Source organism: Serinus canaria, chromosome 15 (assembly GCF_022539315.1).
Source record: "Serinus canaria isolate serCan28SL12 chromosome 15, serCan2020, whole genome shotgun sequence".
Classification (NCBI taxonomy): domain Eukaryota; kingdom Metazoa; phylum Chordata; class Aves; order Passeriformes; family Fringillidae; genus Serinus; species Serinus canaria.
The window spans coordinates 2,789,172-2,808,342 of NC_066329.1; the positions used below are offsets into that span (position 1 = coordinate 2,789,172).

At 41.8% G+C, this 19,171-nt stretch overlaps 1 protein-coding gene across 5 annotated transcripts in view; it reads right to left on the minus strand.

Annotated features, from left to right (window-relative positions):
- Window positions 1-7,846: 7,846 nt before the first annotated feature.
- Window positions 7,847-19,171, minus strand: part of SPECC1L (sperm antigen with calponin homology and coiled-coil domains 1 like) — a 63,874-nt gene continuing 52,549 nt past the window's right edge. For 4 of the 5 annotated variants that reach the window (XM_050980402.1, XM_050980403.1, XM_050980404.1 and 1 more), the window contains 3 exons: window positions 17,198-17,314; window positions 16,605-16,664; window positions 7,847-14,867 (listed from right to left, as the gene is read on the minus strand). In XM_050980402.1, the coding sequence (XP_050836359.1) occupies window positions 14,778-14,867; window positions 16,605-16,664; window positions 17,198-17,314 (267 nt within the window). In that variant the 3' untranslated portion in view covers window positions 7,847-14,777. Of the gene's footprint in view, window positions 14,868-16,604; window positions 16,665-17,197; window positions 17,315-19,171 lie in introns of those variants that run through there. The other variant, XM_050980405.1, reaches the window with a different exon arrangement.

Consider the following 19,171-nt stretch of genomic DNA (forward strand, 5'->3'; position numbering starts at 1 on the left):
CCGCCTCCGCGCAGGACGCGGCCGCCGCGGCTCCCCCTGCAGGGCGGCGCGGGGCGGGAGCGGCACCGGCAGCGGCACCGGGAGCCGCGGGATGGGCGCCCAGCAGCCCCGCAGCTTTACCTGGCGGCCGGCGGCGACCCGGCACCCGGACGGAGAGCCCGGAGAGCATCCCCGGAGCCGGGCTGCGGGAGAGAGGGAACTTACTTGGGAGTCCTGGCTTGTCGTGAGGGACCTGCGAGTGACAGCAGCGCGCTCTGACTGGTCTCGATCTGCATACAATGAAAGGAGGAAAGAAAGGAAAGGAGAGGGAAAAGGGAAGGGAAGAGGAGAGGGCAGAGGGGAGGGGGGAGAGGAGGGCTTTCTCACTACATTATTTTAAGCATCTACTTCTTTCCAGGCTGGAAAACCCACCCAGCGAGTGGAAGCTGCAGCTGTAGCACAGGGGGCTGGGTGGCCCCGTGCAGTGCTGAGGGGGACACCGGGCCAGGCTGCACACACAGAGCAGCTTCACTCTCCTCTCTGCCCAGCTGCCACTACTACCCACGGAAAGGAGCCCAGTGCATTACCACTCTGGAGTGTTTAGGAGTTCTCTGCAGAGATACTGACTCTTTGACAGCAGTTTCACGTTCCCAGCGGGCTGTGGATCCCCCAGCACACTCCACATTTCCTGCCAGCGGTGCCCCTGGGGCCGTGCCTGTCCCCAGCCAGCTCCTCCGAAGGACTGGGGACAGCCATGACTCATCTCGCAGCAATTTTGAAACAGGGGGAGAACCTCTCAAGAATCTGATCCCACTGGTCTTTGTGGGTATCTTCTAAGTTTTTAAAGTTCTATTTTTCAACTTTACCTCTTAGCAAGTAAGTAATCTACGTGTTCCTAGTGGGTGGACATTGCCAACAGGAAAACCCACCAGCTGACTCCACACTTCCCACCAGGTCCCAGCCTGTGACAGACTGATCCACCTCAGTGACAGCAGGCCAGGCCCCTCTGTGCAGGGACTGCTTGTGTCATGCAGGTTTTATTCCAGGATTCCCACTCCAAAAGCATTCCCACCTCACTGACACCCAGCAGTGCTCACCCTGCCCTCCCTGGCAGCAGCAGCACGAGAGGTGCTTTACATCTCCTTGGTGTAACAAGACAGCAGGAAAGAAGGAGCAGAACTGGCACCAGCCCCTCCAGTGCCAGCCTCAAAATCTGTGAGCATCTTAGCATTGACAATCCAGCACTGGCAGCAGCACCAGCAGCTGAGCTGCCCTCCACTCTTACCCCAGCCAGGAAGGCAGGCTGGTTCATGGGCTGGCTCAGCCAGGCAGCTGAGAAATACAGAGCAGAGTGAGAGCTGCTCCAAACACAATGGGAATCCTCTGGGGAAAAATAAAAAAAAAAAAAAAGAAAAGTAATTTTTCCCAGGAAGTTACAGAAAAAGCTGGAGTAATTTACCACACAGTAACATGAAATGATTTTAAGGAACACATACACTGACTAGCCAAGTCAAGAGGAAAAACAAAAGTGGGAGATGAGAAAATTAGGAGTCTCATCAAAACATGCTGCATAGATGATAGATTTAGAAATGCCACCTGCCTACATGATGTTTACCAGAGCTTTTAAAAAAATGCTGACACTAGGAACGGAATACTATTCATGTAAGGGCCTCACATTTGCCCTGTACAAGAGGTGGTATTTTCCCACTCCTAGTGATATTCCATGAAGTTTTATGCTGTGGAATGGTTTTTGAACTAGAGGAGCAAGTCATAATCAGCTGCCTGCCATGCTCTGCTGCATGTGCTCCGTGCTGCTCCTTTCCAGGGCAGTGTTTGCTGTGTTTGCTGTGTTTGTTGTTTGTGAAGCAGAGGTTGCCTCACTCTTTGGCCCAGATCCTCAAAGCCATCCAAATTACTCTCTCCCACTGAAATCAATGAAAGCTGGAAATCAAAATACTTTTAAGGAGCAGGGATGCAGTTTGTAAATATTATTTTGTTCCTGAATACATTAAACATAGCTGTGGCAGTCAACCCTCTTCACTGAACTGCCAGACTGGTTTATCCCAACCATCACTTTACAAGTTCCCCAAGTCACAAACATTGATCACCACACCTTTGAAGGACCCCAGAAATGCATCATTGGGTGTTTCTTTTCCCACTTGCAACTCTTTGATTTTTTTTCCTAACCAATTTTAAGAGTATTTGATGTAGACTACACAGATTTTCTTTTAAATCAGCAAGTCATAGAAGATCCAAAACAAATGTCCAAGTACTTTCACAGGACTGGCTGATAATGACTCCCTGACCAGCTTCTACAGCCTCTTAGGAATTACCTTCCTTCTATAAAAGTGTTCTGGTTCCAGAAGCACTGGTTCCTTCCCTCACTGGCCATTCCAGCTTGGATGGCCTATCAGATCCCCACTGTCACCTATGGATTTTATCTGTGCAGCTGGGAACTCTGCAGTGATCCAAGATGTTAAAATCACCATTAACACCTCCCAGAGCAATGGAGCCAGACCCTCCATGGCTTCTGCATGCTCATTTCTCACTTCTGCACAAGGAACTGGGTTTATAATGAGCAGCTGCTGTTTTATGTCCTCTTCAGCAGTTGGACAGGATAACTTCCATTACTGCAATAAGATCTGGATAGATCTGTTACCTTTATTTTGAACTAAAAACCGAATTGGTTTTCTAGTGGTTCTATGCCACTGTCCCTGTCAAGTATCAGACCATAATCCTTGTGCACATTCCATGTGCACTGTCCTTACCTCTGGGTAATTCTACTTATGCCCTCCCTTGCCAGTGGCCAATGACAGTAAATTGACAGTAAGCAATACAAACAGCTTTTTTATCTTTTCTTTGTTTTTTATAATAAATGCAGGGGTGGCAGCACCACAGAGTGCAACTTCCCTTGGTCACAGCATTACTGTGAGTGCTGTGCCCAGGCACAGTTTGAGAAGGGATGACATGAAGAGACAGGCTGAAACCTCCTGGAAACAAAAGAGCTTCCAGCAATCCACAGCCACGGGGAGGCTGCCACACAGTTCAGAGCCAGCTCTGAGCTGAAAGGAGTCCAGGACTGCAAGGACAGGAATTAAATTTTCTGATTCTGCCATGTGCAGCCAAGACAGGCTTTCTCATTCCTGGAAAGCAGAGCTGCAGTGACATCCTGTTCACTGGCTCACTGAACAAGCCAAACTCCTGAGTTCTGGGCAGCTGAAAAGTGGAGATAAGAACATTTGCACTCCTCAGATTTAGCAACTCAGCTCAAGCAGTAAACTCTAGGAACCTGTGTAGAACAGCCCTTGAAATGCTTACTCCAAAAAGCTGAGAGCAAAGTAAATAAAACCCTCATGCTCAAGACCTGTTGAGAAACTCACCCTTCCCTTTGCTGGCACTGCCCAAGTGACACCTTGGGCACATCAGGGATCCCCTGGAACACAAAACAGACATAACCCAACACAGGAGGGTTGGGTTAACCCTGGGAGGCAGAAAATTGTACCCAGGTACTGAGGCTTCATGTGGAGGACTGGAAATTATCAGTTTGCCTAGAACAGAATTAATCTTATTTCAAACAGAAAAATTATTTCTGTCTTTACAAAGACATTTATGATTTATCAGTTTTGAGGCTCTTCTCTGTCATGAAATTTTTATTTCTAACCAGACTGAATTATTTAATATATGCAAAATTACATTTAAGGGATGTATATTTTACCAAGAACATCAAAGTGAGTGTTGCACTAGCACACGTGTTCAATGTTGTTAAACAGGACATTTTAAATGGTGTGTTCTGACTTGTACATATCCCATTCCCACAAATACTGCCTGAATCTCCTCAAAAGCAATCAAAGATACCTGTGTTGGTCTAAAAGAAGGGATGAGGGCACAGTTACTTGAGGATACACTAGCAAATCCTTAAACATTCAAGATATATATCTATATATATATATAGATATATATAGATGTATATATACACACACAAACCTGTATGTGTGTTTGTATATATGTGATTATTTCACACACATTGTTCAATATTAAATATTTGATAGCATTTTTAAAATCAACATTGGGAAAAGCTTGATTTTTCTGAAGAGTGCCTCCTTTAACAAAGTTACACATGCAGAGTTGTGCCCATGGCTAAAATCATAATGAAGGACACTCCTGTGTCAGAGACTGAAGTCTTTTACACCAACTGTTCAATCCCAGCACAGGAGGAGTTCAGCTTTTACCAAAGGCTTAAGAAAAAGAAGCTGGAGTCAAGGTAAGATCTGCCCTGACAGGGAAATGCCAACACAGTCTGGGTCAGCAATGAAGGAAGGATTTTCACTAATTTCATGTCAGGAGTTGACTACTCTCCATAAAAGACACTGCCCAACCAGACTGTGCCTTTATTCCTCTCAATGCTATCCAGCATGACAGACTATGAGATGGAATTCAATCTAAATTTAAGCACTCTCTGTAAACTATTAATAGAAGAAAAACTGGTAGCATGAATCATCATGTGGGAGCTGCAGAGCAACAGCTAAAATATAACTTACCTTTACACAATAAATGAACTGTTGAATTGAAAGGCCCAGCAGAAGTCACTTGATTCTTCTTCACTTGAACTATTCTCATTTTATTCTGAGGAGCAATGAGAGGGCAGCCCTTACTCAACTCTACAAAAAACACACGTTGTGTACAACCCAGTTTTGTCACAAATTGGAGACAAAAAGTGGCTGCTGACCCTGCTCCCACCACTCCCTGCCAGGGAAGAGCGTGTGCTGGAAATGTTGGTGCAAATGGCACAACTTCAGAGGTTTATAGAGCTGGGCTCATGTTTTAGCTCCACATTTCGATGCCAGCTGTACCTCTGGCCAAGAGCAGAAGGGCACCAAACCCTCCCCTGACATTTTGTCTCTGCCCAGACCCAAGCCCAGCTGTATTAATTTCTCAGAGCAGTTGTTTTGGGGAGGGGATTTTTCACAGCTCCTGAACTGCAAAGCTGACAATGCAAAGCTGTGATGGTGCAGAGCCAGCCCTGGCTATGCCCAGTGCAGGCTGTGCCCTGGTGCAGCCCAGGGACTCTGAGTGTGGCCCCACAGAGACACAGCCTGAACTCAACACAGTGGCATTCTGGTGCTCTGTGGGATATTTATTTTTGAAAAATATGATATTGTCAACAGCTCAGTGAAGTTGTCTCCAGACTGTTATGTCTCCTTCTCAAGTTTCTTTCATTTTTAAGAGCTTAACTTTTAGGCTTCTGGCGTGAAGAAAGAGCCTCAAATGGTTGAAGAAAAGGACATAAACAAGGGAGAGAGCTATGCACAGCCCTGGAGGGAAGCACAAACAGTGCCCCACACTACAGAATCCATGCAGATGTCTAAGAGCAAAAATTCTGTGATGAGACACAACTGTCCAACCCCATTTTCACAATGAGATTAAGAAGGTTCCAAAGAAATGAAAATCCTGAAGGACAAAGACCATTCAAGAAAAGTTGACTCCATATTTTTCAAAGAGGGCATTAAATACACAGAAATCCAGTCCTACAAAAAGGGTTGAACAATGGTGACAAGGAAACAGCAGACAAAGGGTAACAAAAGCCTTAACCTGGATTAGAATTGGTGGCACCACTCCCTCATCTGGTTCTTTAAAAATTCACACACAACGCTTTCTTCTGAACAAAGACTTGCAGGGAGGAACTTTCAACTCAACTCTTCTAATAGAAGTGAAACTAATAAAAATATTTAATTAGACATAAATGCTGTTCTCATCTTGAGCTGCCAGGAACAGAGACACTAATTGGCCAACCTGCCCATTCAAGGTGCTGGGCTGCAACACCAAGCAGGAATTCACAGAGAAGGTACTGGGGCTTCCTCAGTGCCAACACAACTTCCTGAGCAAATTCAAAGGAGAATTCACTCAACCTTTAGTAGTGAGGATGAAAAAGAAAACCAGCTTGAGGTATGAGAACATCTCAACATGAAAGGCTGGCCTCAAGGAGAGACAGTGCTGAAAAAACACCACAGACCAAGCACTGAGTGAGGGGCTCAGAGGGGCACAGGATCCAGCTCCCTTTTTGTTGGTTTCTTAAGTTCTTCCAGTAGCTACTGGCTGTAAATAGCTTCCTAAAAGTTTAGAAAGGAGTTAACTTTCAGTGATAAGGGTCTCCTCTAAAACAATTCTGTGTGGTAATAATGCACATCTTGTGAGCTCCTCTGATCTCTGCCCTTTGCAGAATTCTGCAGCAGACATGATTTAATCCAAGTCTCCTCTGCAAAGCAATTGTGAAACCCTTTAGCACAATTTCAGCAGGAGGTCTGTATTGCTATCCACAGAATTTAACAATTTCAGTAGAAGGTCTGTATTGCTATCCACAGAATTTAACAATTTCACTAGCAGGTCTGTATTGCTATCCACAGAATTTAACAATTTCAGTAGAAGGTCTCTATTGTTGACCTAGCTCCTCCACAGAACTTAACTGCAGAAAAGCCATGACTCCAATATCAGGTTCTATGATTTAACACAATGGAATATTACAATGCTGTTGCTTCTGAGGTATTTATTTCACTGTTCCATATAGCTGCAGCTTTTCATTACAGTTAAAAATTAATGAACCAATTTTATTATATTCAACTTAGACACACTTATGGAGCTTATTTCACATTTTTAACAAAATTTTTTAGTGACAGCTTGGAAGGCAATCCTTGAAAATAGTCTGGTGGAGGAATATTATTTCAGTGGATATGGGAAAGAAAAGTTGCAGCCCTACAGACTGTGCAGAGCCTGCAGTTTTAGCATCCCTCAGGCCTGGCCATGTCCTGCATCCAGATGCCCACTGCACGTGGAGCAGCCCCTCCCATGGAGCTGCCATGTGCTTGCTACAGAAAAGAACATCTATTTTCTGACATGAGTCTACAAAATACACTTCTGAAACATTTATTTGCAACAGAAGTATTGAAAACAGGATATAAATCCATATTAAGAACTTAAATGTTTTCTTAAATCAGGCATGTTCTTAAACCACAGACCTCCAGCAGCTCCAGACACTGCAGGCAGGACTGCAAGGAGTTCTCAGGGAGAATATTTCACCTCAAGAAAGGAGAAACTAGACACTTTCGTGCAGAATAGCATTATTGAGACACAGATTTTTCTGGATTGCTGAACAGTCCGAATACAGCACACAAAGTCTCAAAAAAAGAGAGTAAAATTAAAATACCTACCCTAGCCAGTGCCTTTCAGAACAATATTTACAATAATTAGGAGCTCAATCCAAACCTCTGGATCCAATTTGTTCCAGAACACTTGAAACTAAACCAGCAGTTGTTAACAGTTACCATCCAGGACAATTTGAGACCAAACCAGGTTTAAGGTGTTCTAAGCTTCATTTTCGCCTGGAAAAATTTGTGTTTAGGCTTCTGCTTTCAATAGTCTGAACTGTTCTAGAGATTAAGCCCCCAACCTCTCTCCAGCCCAACTCCTTTAGGGACAGAGAGGGGGTGAGCACACAATTGCCTCACTTGGGTTGGGCTAAGTAATATTTAAGTAATTCTGATCCTGCAATGTATTACAGAAGTTGCCTAAACTGAACAGATTCTCTGCAACTTCCTCCTCTAGAACAATACAGGCTGAGCAGATGCCTTAAACATGTCCCTCTTATCTGGGGTATTCACTGTCTTATCACCTAAAACCCTTTGGGGGCAGAGGCTGCTGGTATCCCAAGAGAGATATGATTCCCAAAAAAATCCTGAGGCTGTGTGCACACAAGGCCTTGGCACACACTCCTCACCTCACCACTGCTTCCTGCAACACTCCTGAGCAAACAGTGCCAGGGCCAGCCTGAGAGCAGCCCCTTGTGCAGGCCTTCCCCCAAGAAAACAAACACACATTCTCCTATTTGCAACCTTTATTTCATGAATAATTAAGAAGAAAACATGGCAACATTGGCAAATTGAAGGCATACATACTAAATACTCATACAGAATACATCATGGAGAAAGTAAATGCCCAGGTCTCTAGTGGTCCTTGCAAACTGAAGCATATTGGGTCCTCCAAAAGTTTAGCTTAACACAGGCTGCTGACTTCTCAAGTTCCAACCATGACCAACTTGTGTCTTTCAAACCACAAACAGGGTGAAATACAATTGGAACACTCATTCAAATTTCCCTCAGGGCTGTATTTCTCAGCTCTAACCACATGGTTTTTCCTCCTTGCCATTTAAACATCTACACTAATACACCAGCCTAAGTATCCAAGACATTCCATGTTATCAGAACCTGCAGGAGCACCTATCTGCACACACATTTACACATGTGGGTACATCTGTACATTTATGCAAAGCCTCTCTCTATGTAAGATATGTGTAAACTATTCAAAAGGGTTCTGGAAAATAGCAAAGTACTTGCACTTGTCTGGAGGAATTTCTAAACCCATACACAGAGTGACACACAACAGCTGTGTTCCAGGGAAGAGTAAAACCAATACAAATCAGAAAAGCTGGGAGGATGAGAAGAGCTTTTAGAATCACTGGGTTTTATATCATCTTTAATGGCCATGGAAAGGGAGCTTTAAATTAGCTATTTAGGAGATATCATTACTGGCTGCAGTGTCATCTCAATCAAGGTTAGTCCTTATCCAGTAGAGTGCTGTGAAGTCAGACTGAGGCATCAATAAAATTCTGTTCTTTCTTCCACCAAGTCCAAAATTCCTCACACTTCTGTCAGTTCTGCCTCACACCTGAACTGGAAGTACCCTCCAAGAGGAGCAGGGTACCAATTAATGCCCTTCTGGGTTTGATCAGGAGACTTGTCCAGCAGTAAATGGGATCACTGATTTATTTCAGATACTCTGAACAGCTCCTGATCATTACTGACCTAAAGTGAACTTACAGTCTGGAGGCAAACTACTCTATGCCTTGTTTAGTAGTGTTATACTTTCTTCCCATTAGATAATATACAGAAAAAACACATTTCTGTTCAAAAAAACCCTTCAGATACATATAAAAGTGCTACTTATAGACAGAAAAATTAACCTTACAATACACATAAAACCAAAAGCTTTTATCAAACTGAAATGTTGTTAAGTTACAAGGATTAATTACTTGAGAATGTTACATGTATTTGTGCCCTCCTAGATGAACTGATTTCCAAGTAACCATCCTAAATGAACATATGCAATAATTGGAAACCATTAAAAGCCTCCAGAGAAATTTCAACAATGGAACAAAAAAAAAAAAAAAAAGAAAAAAAGAAAGAAAAAAAAAAAAAAAAAAGAAGAGCCCCTTTTCCCTCATTTGTTGAAAGAGCTCAGAATCAAAAATGGACTATTCCATTATTGCAAGTGCAGTCCCCAGTCAGAACAGGTCAGCTCATGAACTGTGGAACTGGGACTGCCAATGGCTCCTGTGCAGCAGGAAGTGTCTGCTGGGCTCCCTCACTGCCATATAAATACATCAGTTACATGCAATTAAAATAATATGGATCACCAGGTGAAATGCACATCACACATTCCTGTGCTGGGGCAGAGCAGGTTCCAAGCCTTGACTTCCCCAAGCAACTTCCTCATGTTCTAGAACTATGCAAAATACAAAAGCCTTAGAAAAGTGCAACAAAACTAGCTTTATGACATTTTTCTTTCCATTTCCATAAATACAATCTCATAAAAATATTATTTGACAGAAGCATACTTCCCAGTGGAGAACAGGCCACATTTCAGCTTTCAGTAAATGATTTTGCCTAAACTGAATACCCCTGAAAATAGGGGATTAAAATGAAACCAGCTTAATTGCATCAGGCTGCTGTAATATTCTGCCAGAAGTTTACCCTCCTGCTCTGCATCCCCAGGTGCTGCTGGGACTGATGGGGAGCTTACATGCAGCTCTGAGGCAGGCAGTGGCCTTTGGGTAAGGAATATTCCAAGCAAAAGCTAATGTCACTTGGAAGAAAGTCATCTGGTATTCATAGGTTTTACTAAAGCTTCATTGGGAGGAAATAATTCTAACATCCCAGAATGAATTAGCTCCAGGAGATCAGGACAGTCAAACCAAGTTCAAGGGTGTTGCATCCAAACAAGTGGCAAGTGTAGCAAAAACACAAAGAAAAAAATATTTGTATCAATTAAAATAAATCAGAACTGTACAAACCTCGACCTTTTAAGTTATTTAGCATTAATTACCCACAGCATACTTGCTACATACTCCAGATGCTTAACATCTTGGGTTAGATAATTATAGTGTACTACAAGGCTGATTCTGAAATCAGGGAACACAACTGAAGAACATTAGATGAGGGAGGGACACAGCAAGCCACACAGTAATTTAAAACCCATCCAGGCACTCTGCTGTGAAAGCAGGAACACTAATAAAAATACCTTTCTAAATAGGGACAATTGGATGTATTTGGCTGTCTGTGTTTTGCCAGCCAACACACACTAAGTGGGGAAAGCACAGTGCCATGTCCCTGACAAAGACACTTTAACAGCCCTTGCACCATGTCTCAAACTGGTTCATATCAGCCTAAAGACAGGGATACACTGATGGCAGCTTAAAGGAAGGAGTTGCAGAAACAGAGCTCAGAAGATAAAAACCAAACAGAAATAAATATTGACCAAGTCTAGGGAAGGACCACAAACAAAGCATACAGTTAACCCAGCCCATCCATGAACATGACTGTTTCAAGGTTCTCTTTCTACACCACCTCTGAATAACTCACAGCAGGCAGAAAGCAGCATGAAGATGTTCAGCTGGATTCCTTCCCAGAGGAATTTTGTCCCTTAGGAGCTCCTGCTCTGGGCTGTGTTAGTTGCAAGAGGCAAACAAGAAGTGAAGTCAGCACAGGAGTCACAGGAACACAGTTTAGAGGTGTAACTTTCACTTCAGCCTTTGGAAGGAACTGTCACACACCACCTGAACAGCAGGCAGTGTCCCCAGAGCAGGCACAGGCAGGAAGAAAAACACCCTCAAGTTCTCCAAATCTCCAGCTTCCCAAATAACCTGGGTCAAAACTAGGCTGGACTAAAAATTGTGCCCTGGGCCAAATCTGTACAGAAACAGAACTGAGTGAAAGTCATCTTCTGGTGATGCAAAAGAATCCAAATGTCTGGAGTGCTGAGACTGAAAAAATAGCTAAAACTCAACAGTGAGATCAGGAAGAGAAATGAGCCCTCAATGTCACAGCTCCAGCATTCCCAAGGCAGAGCCTCAGCAGCTCAAAGCACTGCACCATGGCAGGAGGGCTGCAATCCATTTCTCCTCATGCACCTGAAACCAGAGCACCCCCTCTGCCAGGACATGGACAGGAGTTTACACCAATAAATTAAAGCAGAGTTCATTTAGCTCTTGCAAATTAAGGGCCTTCTAAGACATGATGATGGACATCACAGAAAAACACAAACAGTGGAAATATTTCATACAATTGGAGACAAAAATTATCAGAAACATTACATGTAACTCAAAGAATATATTTTATGAAAAACAGACAAAAATCTACCTTTAAATTGCAATATGTCACAACTATATGCTATATTCTGGAGAAACTATCCACAAACACAATTTTAAAAGTGAAAATTTCCCTCAGTTTTTCAGAGGCATGGGAATAAGACATTTTTGTGAGGGCCAGAGAGTCACACTGGAGACACTGAATTAGTGTTTCTATTGAAACAGCCAAATCAAACTGGATTAAACAAAACCAACTGAAACCCAAAGCCAGTGTCACACCTATGGAAGTGCTTCCATCCACAGGATCCAGAGGATGGCACAGCTGTACCTCCTCAGGGTGTCCCATAGCTCCATCCTGTTGCCCACCCTGGCCATGATGTTCCACAGCACAGGCTTTTGCAAGGCACATAGAAAACATAAATGGATGCCAACACATTTTAAGTACATTCAGAAATATCTGCTGGATTAAAAGGGAAGTAAATCAGCATAAACTTCACTTGACATGAACAAAACCCAGGCTGTCTGAGGATTAACTATGAACAGAAACAAAACACAACAGTATATTTACTCCACATCCAGAAGGGCTACTGCTGTTTTTCCTCTTGAGCAACTGAATGTGGTTTGAACCTTCAGAAAAGCCCCACTGTGGAGTGCAGCAGGGCTTTGTGTTTGCTGTGCTCTTCCACTGCTTCATTCCTTCCAGGGGCAGCTGTGCAGCACCTGACACACTAAGGCTCAGATACATCAGGACACACAAACCTCTTCCTGAAGCCCAGGGCTCCTGGGCTGGATTCACAGAGTTTTATCAGACAGAGCACACCAAGGAGAAGTTCACAGAGCTCTGAAGTTCAAAACAAGATCCCCGTTATATTTACTGAGAGCTTTTGTCTCTCTTCCTTTCTGAAAACCAGCAGCTCATGTTTTAACAGGAGGGATCTGGCAAACATGATTTCTCCTTTGACAAGTGGTGACACTCTCAGGGTTTTTCCAGTTAAGGACTCTGACAACATTTCAGGTAAATGAAGATGACAGAAAAAAAAATCAGCTCAAAGCTCGAATTACCTCACCAAAACAGGTGATGAGTGAATTTAGATCAAGAAATGCTATCCTTTTCATTAGAAAAATATTATTTTTTAACTCTAAGGCAATGAATAAGACAATCATAGATAAGGATATCAGTTCAGAGGATAAACAGAAGGGTTTTAAAACACTGATTGGCAAAATCTGGAATTTAATAATAGAAGATAGAGAGCAAGACAGCACTAATGTCTATTTCCACTACGACTATTCTTACTGAAACTAATGAAGTAAAAAAAAAAAATTGAAGAAATATAGAGGGAGAGGAAAATGCATTTCAGACTTTTATTAAAATCTATTAATGAAGATCTTTCACTCGAAACCTCACTTGTAACAATTGTCTTTAGATTATGCTGGCTCTTCAAATGCACCAGTTAATAATCTGAGGGTCTCTACTTCTAGTTCTAAAGAGGTGCAAGAATGTTTGAGACACCACTGCTCTGAAAACTTCTCCAAAGGCCCTCAGCACAGCTTAAGCAGTTATTTTGCAAAGTTTCAGAATTCTCACAGGCACATATCAGTGTAAATGTGTTCTGTTATACAATGCTAGAGACATGCTGAATTATTACTCTTCACATGGGCTATGTTCTTCAGATGATGGGGTTTTGGATTTGGCAATGCTTTCAAGTTAAATCTGTGCTTTTTTACCATGAAGAAGTTTCACAGATGCCAAGCACAGCTGGGATAACATCTATGACATTCAAACTGTCCTTAACAATCGTAAGAGCACCATAGAACAGATTTATTTTCTTTACAAGGGGGTTACTGCTGAAAGAGCCTGTGCTTATAAATAGCAGCTGTTACAGAACTCACTGCTCAAGTTGGCTTCTGCTTAATATTAATGAGATGTTCCATGGCTGAACTGCTGGTCAGTGCTCAGAAAAGCAAGAGGCAGAAGCAATGACAGAGTGAAGTCTCCCCTGGATTTGACAAACAAGATTACAACAAACAGCTCGTGACAAATGGAGCCATGAAACCATTGGGAGCCATTAACATTCCACAGCAGGCCCTGAAGTGCCAGCACCTATCAACTCAGTGATAGCTAAGGCACTTAAACTCTTTTGCCCAAGAGCTGCTAAATGAATTCAGGTACATTTTCAGAAAGAAAGAAAAGAAGTTGAGCAGACTAAAGTTTCTCAATTCCTTCCTTGTGACAGTGAGTCATTTCCACGCAGTATTTGAGTCGGCTGGGTGGACACACATTGCATCAGTTCCTCCACAGTCCTTCCCAGAGAACATCTCACCTCCTGTCACTCAGATGAGGATGTGCAAGACCAAGGAAAAACACACAGGAAACATGGCAAAGCTGGATTTTGAGACAAACTACTTCATTATTACATCTTATTGAGAGTATCTCCCCTGCAGAGGAAATGCTGTCGCAGCTGCACAGCTCCACCACAGCCATCCCCGACGTGAGCTCGTATTGCTGAGGGCACAGCCCAGGCTGGCTGCACTGGCAAACAGGAAGAGAGCAGGGAACAAGCCAGACAAGGGGTGATCATTGATTCATTGCTGTCAGAGTGGAAGCACAGGGACTTTGCACAGATTCCTTGAAGTGTAGTGTGCCCTGAAAGCCAGGAGCTGCGTGTGCTAGTCTTTACAATCCATAAGATAAAGATGAAAGCCACATCACTGTGACAGAGGTAGGCTTATAATGAAGCTTTAGAATGAAGACTTCTTCTGTGCCAGATTTTTCGAGGTATCAAGAGCACTTTTCCCCTCAATTTGTCATTATGGAATCAAAGCTTGTTTTCCTAGAATATTGTGCACATTTTCAAGGATGGAAAATAGCTGTACAGTAACTAAGTTACCATTAAGAACTCTACTGTATGGGGCTGCCATATGCTGTGGGTAGAATATTCAGAGTCTGTGAAATCAGGATGCTACAGAAAGTTCAGTGTTATGATGCCATGTTATCCTTTTCCTTCTCAAAGCTTTATCTGTACATTCAGTCTCCTATATGCCAGAGGAAGCATTCATCACACTCTCCCAGCAAAGAAAGCTTCAGGAAGTCTGACTGGAAAGGCAGCACAGAAGTAGTTCAGGCTCTTTAGGCTACATAATTAATCTGAATAGCTTAATAACTGGGGTTATTCCAAGCACTGTGGCAACAAGTTCTTACTTTTAAACAGTTGTTCCCATGCTTAGTAGCTGAAGCAATCTGAGGCAATCCATGATAGTGTCACTGAAGTTTGAAGGGACTCAAATGTTGCCAGTTTTGAGTGAAATGGGGATTAGCATTTCGGTAAGATTTCCATCTGGTAGCTCACGTTGGTTGTATCCCATGGATCTGCTGAATGATTGGGGTTCAGGTTTCAAAGTATTTGTAAATTGCTGTAACATACAGCATGACATTCTGCCAGTCTGGACGCTCGGTTCGCACCATCTCATTGATGTCCTGTCACAGAAAACACACTGGTCAAAAGCAGGAATGGAAACCCTGAGAGCAATGTGGCAGTGTTTTCACACTTTCCTGGGAATGGTAAATCTGTCAAGTTTCCACAATTTAAAGTACTGATGAAGAAAGCTCTATTTTCCATATATCTTGGTATTACTTACAAAATGTAATGAATGGCACATCTGTAGACAATTCTTTTGTTGACTTAAGACTGAAATGCCTGATGCTGTGCATGCTCAAGCTCTGCCCCACTGAGCACAGCTGGTACAACAGTCAGACTTCAGTGTTCACATAACCCTGCACCAGCCTTGCAAAGCAACACAACCTCCCCAGGAACTGTGAGCCACAGAACTAAGGCCCAGTATTAATTAAAGTTCAAAATTCCCAGCAGGTTAAGCACCAATAAATAACTGACTCTCATCTACCCTCTTCAGCACATGTACAAAGCAAAGCAGAGTCATGCAGTTCCTAGAAATTTCTGTTTACTCTAAGGCCCTGTTTGAAAGCTTTGGATGCAGGAATCTCCAGACCCCAAAAAACAAGTTGTGAATTCTTTTAGCTGAACACCTTCTTCAGAGAATGAGTAACTTCTACTCGCATTCCACTCCTGTTCACATACAGCAGGTTTCACACCCTTCTTAGCCCCTCACTCATGTAATATGGATGAGAAAAAATGCACAAACCTCCCCATCACACACACTGTGCATGTAGGTATGCAAATAGCTACCAACTTCTTAAGATGGATGCAATTTGCACTTAGACCAAATTCCATTCCATTTGCCTGTCTGGGGTATCTCTAATGAAGTACATCACAAAAAGGAAGGGCAGGCAGCAACCATTTGGACTAAGGCTGAGTTATGCAAGAATTTCTGCAGTTATTTTCCACTATCTCATTCTTGCATCAGCACTTGGTAAAAAACTTCCACATCTCAAACCAGTGCCAAAGTCAGAGTCCGAAAGCCCAGGAGCTGCACCACCATTGTCAGCAAACACAATGCTGGGGGGTAAAAGCACTGATAAGGATCAAGGAAAGTGTTATTTTTAAAAACTCTGCTGTACTGTTAGTTGCTAACTATGGCAGCTTTGTTAGAACTCAGGTTGTAAAAGTATCACTTAGATCTCATTTCTGACAATGGCCGTTTCAGCTGAGTTTCTGTGATCACTCACAAGGGTTTGGGGTATTCCCAACTCCACACCTTCAGAAATACTCCTGTTCTAGCAAACACTCCACTGCTGAAAACTAATTCTTTTACTGGGAAATTTGTGTAAGACAACTTTTAAACCATCACTGAAAAAACCTTACTACTATTTGCAATGATGACAAGTTAAGTCTAAACTTAAGAGGCAAATCTCAACTCTCACACTGCACTGAGAAAAGGGAACAAATTACATTGCTTGATCTGTAGCTCCAGAGTTCAAAAAATCCTGAATAATTTAGAAGTAAGTCAGAGATAGGACAGATTTAATGGATTCTTAAAATATTCTCAAATTATTCTCAAAAAATCCACTGCTGTTATTAATATTTATTTTCATACTGGGAGATAAGTGTTGGTGAACCTTCCTTTTAAAGCTTAACCAGTCTGCATTTCAGCCATTATTTAGTGCAATAACCTCTAGCTGAGCTCATCTGCTGCTATTTTTAAGTATAAACATCCATATCTTTTGAAACTACAAAATAGAGTAATTTTGATTTTTATAAGTGGGTCATAATTAATTCAATATACATTTAAATCTTACCAGAGTAGACTTGATGCCAACACTTTCAGCTGCCTGAAAAGCCAAAGTGAAATTTCTTCTCTGCATGAGATATAAAAACATGTTAGAAAACAAGGAAATACTATTTCAAACATAACAAAATGGTCTTAAGAATGTTCATACTAATGCCACTACTTAAACTTCAAATGGAGTATATACTTAGACTACAGTAATTTTAAAGAGCCATAGGAATTAATGTGTTTTAGTATCATCCAAAAATTTATACAAAATTTTATTAATTGCCTGTTTAGAAGATAATGCTGAATATCATGGTCAGCAAAGCACAACTGAGTTATAAAATACTAAAAAAGAGATTGATTATTCTCTGAAAAGCATTAAAAAAAATCTCTTCATGCATTAATGAAATTATCTTTTGTTTTTAGGATCTATTATCATTGATTGCACATCCTGGGCTAATTAGTAGGTAGGAACTGTGGCAGACCAGATTACAAAGAGAAGATTTGGAAACCCTAATAACACTGGAGATTCTATAACTCAAATTAGTTCATTGCTCTTTATTAACTCATATCAACTACAGCACTGCAGTCCTGGGAATGGGATTTTTAATGTCTTACCTTGTCCTGGCTGTTCAGCTCTTGGTAGGGAATATGGGCTGGGAGGTAAGTGTGGAGAACTGCACAGAAAGCCAGGCCATCATTCCAGCTGCTGCTGAAGTTTGTGATGTCAATATTCTTGAAGGAAAAAAATTAAAGCAATATTAAAATCATAATCTAACAATTATTACAAGCTACCAATTCAGCAGTACTTCTTTTTAATACCTTCAAAGAAATTAGCAGAGAAAGTGGACAGCCCAGTATCAAAGCTCTGTGCTAAGAACTGCACTACTAACAGAGGAAAACTAAATAATATAGTGATAAGAAAGTCAGTTATTTTATATATTCATTTCTGATAAGTTTAAGCCCTCCCTCAAAAAAAAAGTGCAAAATGTGTGCTTGAGTGTGTGTTAAAAGCTGCAAAATGTTGTGCTAGAGAAGGTAATGGATTTGGTCCAACTGTACCACAAACACAAATTTAAAAGTGAAATTTCCCTCAGTTTTTCAGAGGCATGGGAGTAAGACATTTTTGTGAGGCCAGAGAGTCACACTGGAAACACTAAATTCATGTTTCTATTGAAACAAATAGCCAAATCAAACTGGATTAAACAAAACCAACTGAAACCCAAAGCCAGTGTCACACCTATGGAAGTGCTTCCATCCACAGGACCCAGAGGATGGCACAGCTGTACCTCCTCAGGGTGTCCCACAGCTCCATCCTGTTACCCTGGCCATGAGTAACCCTGATGTTCCACAGCACATCCCCAAGACAGAAAAGCAAACAAGTCAAAGACCTGTACCCCCAATCCCTGATCAGACAATGTGCTCCTCTCTCTGTTCATGTTCATTCTGCTTTCTGCTTCTACTATATTCACAGCCAGACAAAATTTCTAAATGAGGAGGAAAAGTATTTTCTCTTTTAAACAAACAATTTCTCTGTAGAAACTGATGTGAACAAGATCACAAACAAAAGTTAACTTTCATTTGGAAATAAAGATGTTCCAGCAGATTTAGTGCTGACAGCAGCAGAGAATCTTTGGGATTGAAACTGAAATTGAAAACTGCTGCCTTGCACTCTTGATCTTTTAGTTCCCGTAGGAAACTCAGTGGCACTGGTAAATGCATCTCCTGAGACTGCATAAATTATTGTAGAGTCAGCCCAGTCCAAAAGAGTTATGAACAAGATGCCTCAGTGACCTTTTAAATGAGTGTATATTTGGCTGTTGGCAGACAAACAATGTTAGAGAGGCTAAGTGGATAGCAGTCAGTTTAAACTTTAATTAGGAAACAACCAGTAACAACAATATATCATATATCTTTTACACTTTCATGGAGAAATATAAATATGCTTTAATATCTAACCCACTTAACTGGGCTGAAGCAGAAGTACTGTATTTGCAGGGAAATGCCCCAGTGAAGGCAGGAATGATGCATCTGACTTCATGCTCTCAGAAGGCTAATTTATTACTTTATAATACTATATTATATTAAAGAATACTCTACTAAACTATGCTAAAGAATACAGAAAAGATACTTGCTCAATGTTAAAAAGATAATAATAAAAACTCGTAACACTTTCCAGAGTCTCAACACAGCTTGGCACGGATTGGCCAAAGAGAGAAAACAACTCACACCAGAATTTAATGAAACAATCACCTGTGGGTAAAAAAATCTCTAAACACATTCCAAAGGAGCAAAACACAAGAGAAGCAAATGAGATAAGACTTGTTTTCCTTTTCTCTGAGGCTTCTCAGCTTCCCAGGAAAAAAAATCCTAAGTGAAAGAATTTTTTCAAAAAATGTAAATGCTACACAGAAATTTACTTAGCTTTCAAAGTTTTAACAGCAGAAACTAAAAGCTCCAGTGAGAGAAGTGCAGGATCACAATCACCTGAGCCAGCCTTTCACCTGACAGCAATTTAGTCATCCTCAGCAGCAGCTATCTTGGAGAAGACACTGAAGCAGGTTATTGCTAAGGCAGAGAACTCCACCCCGA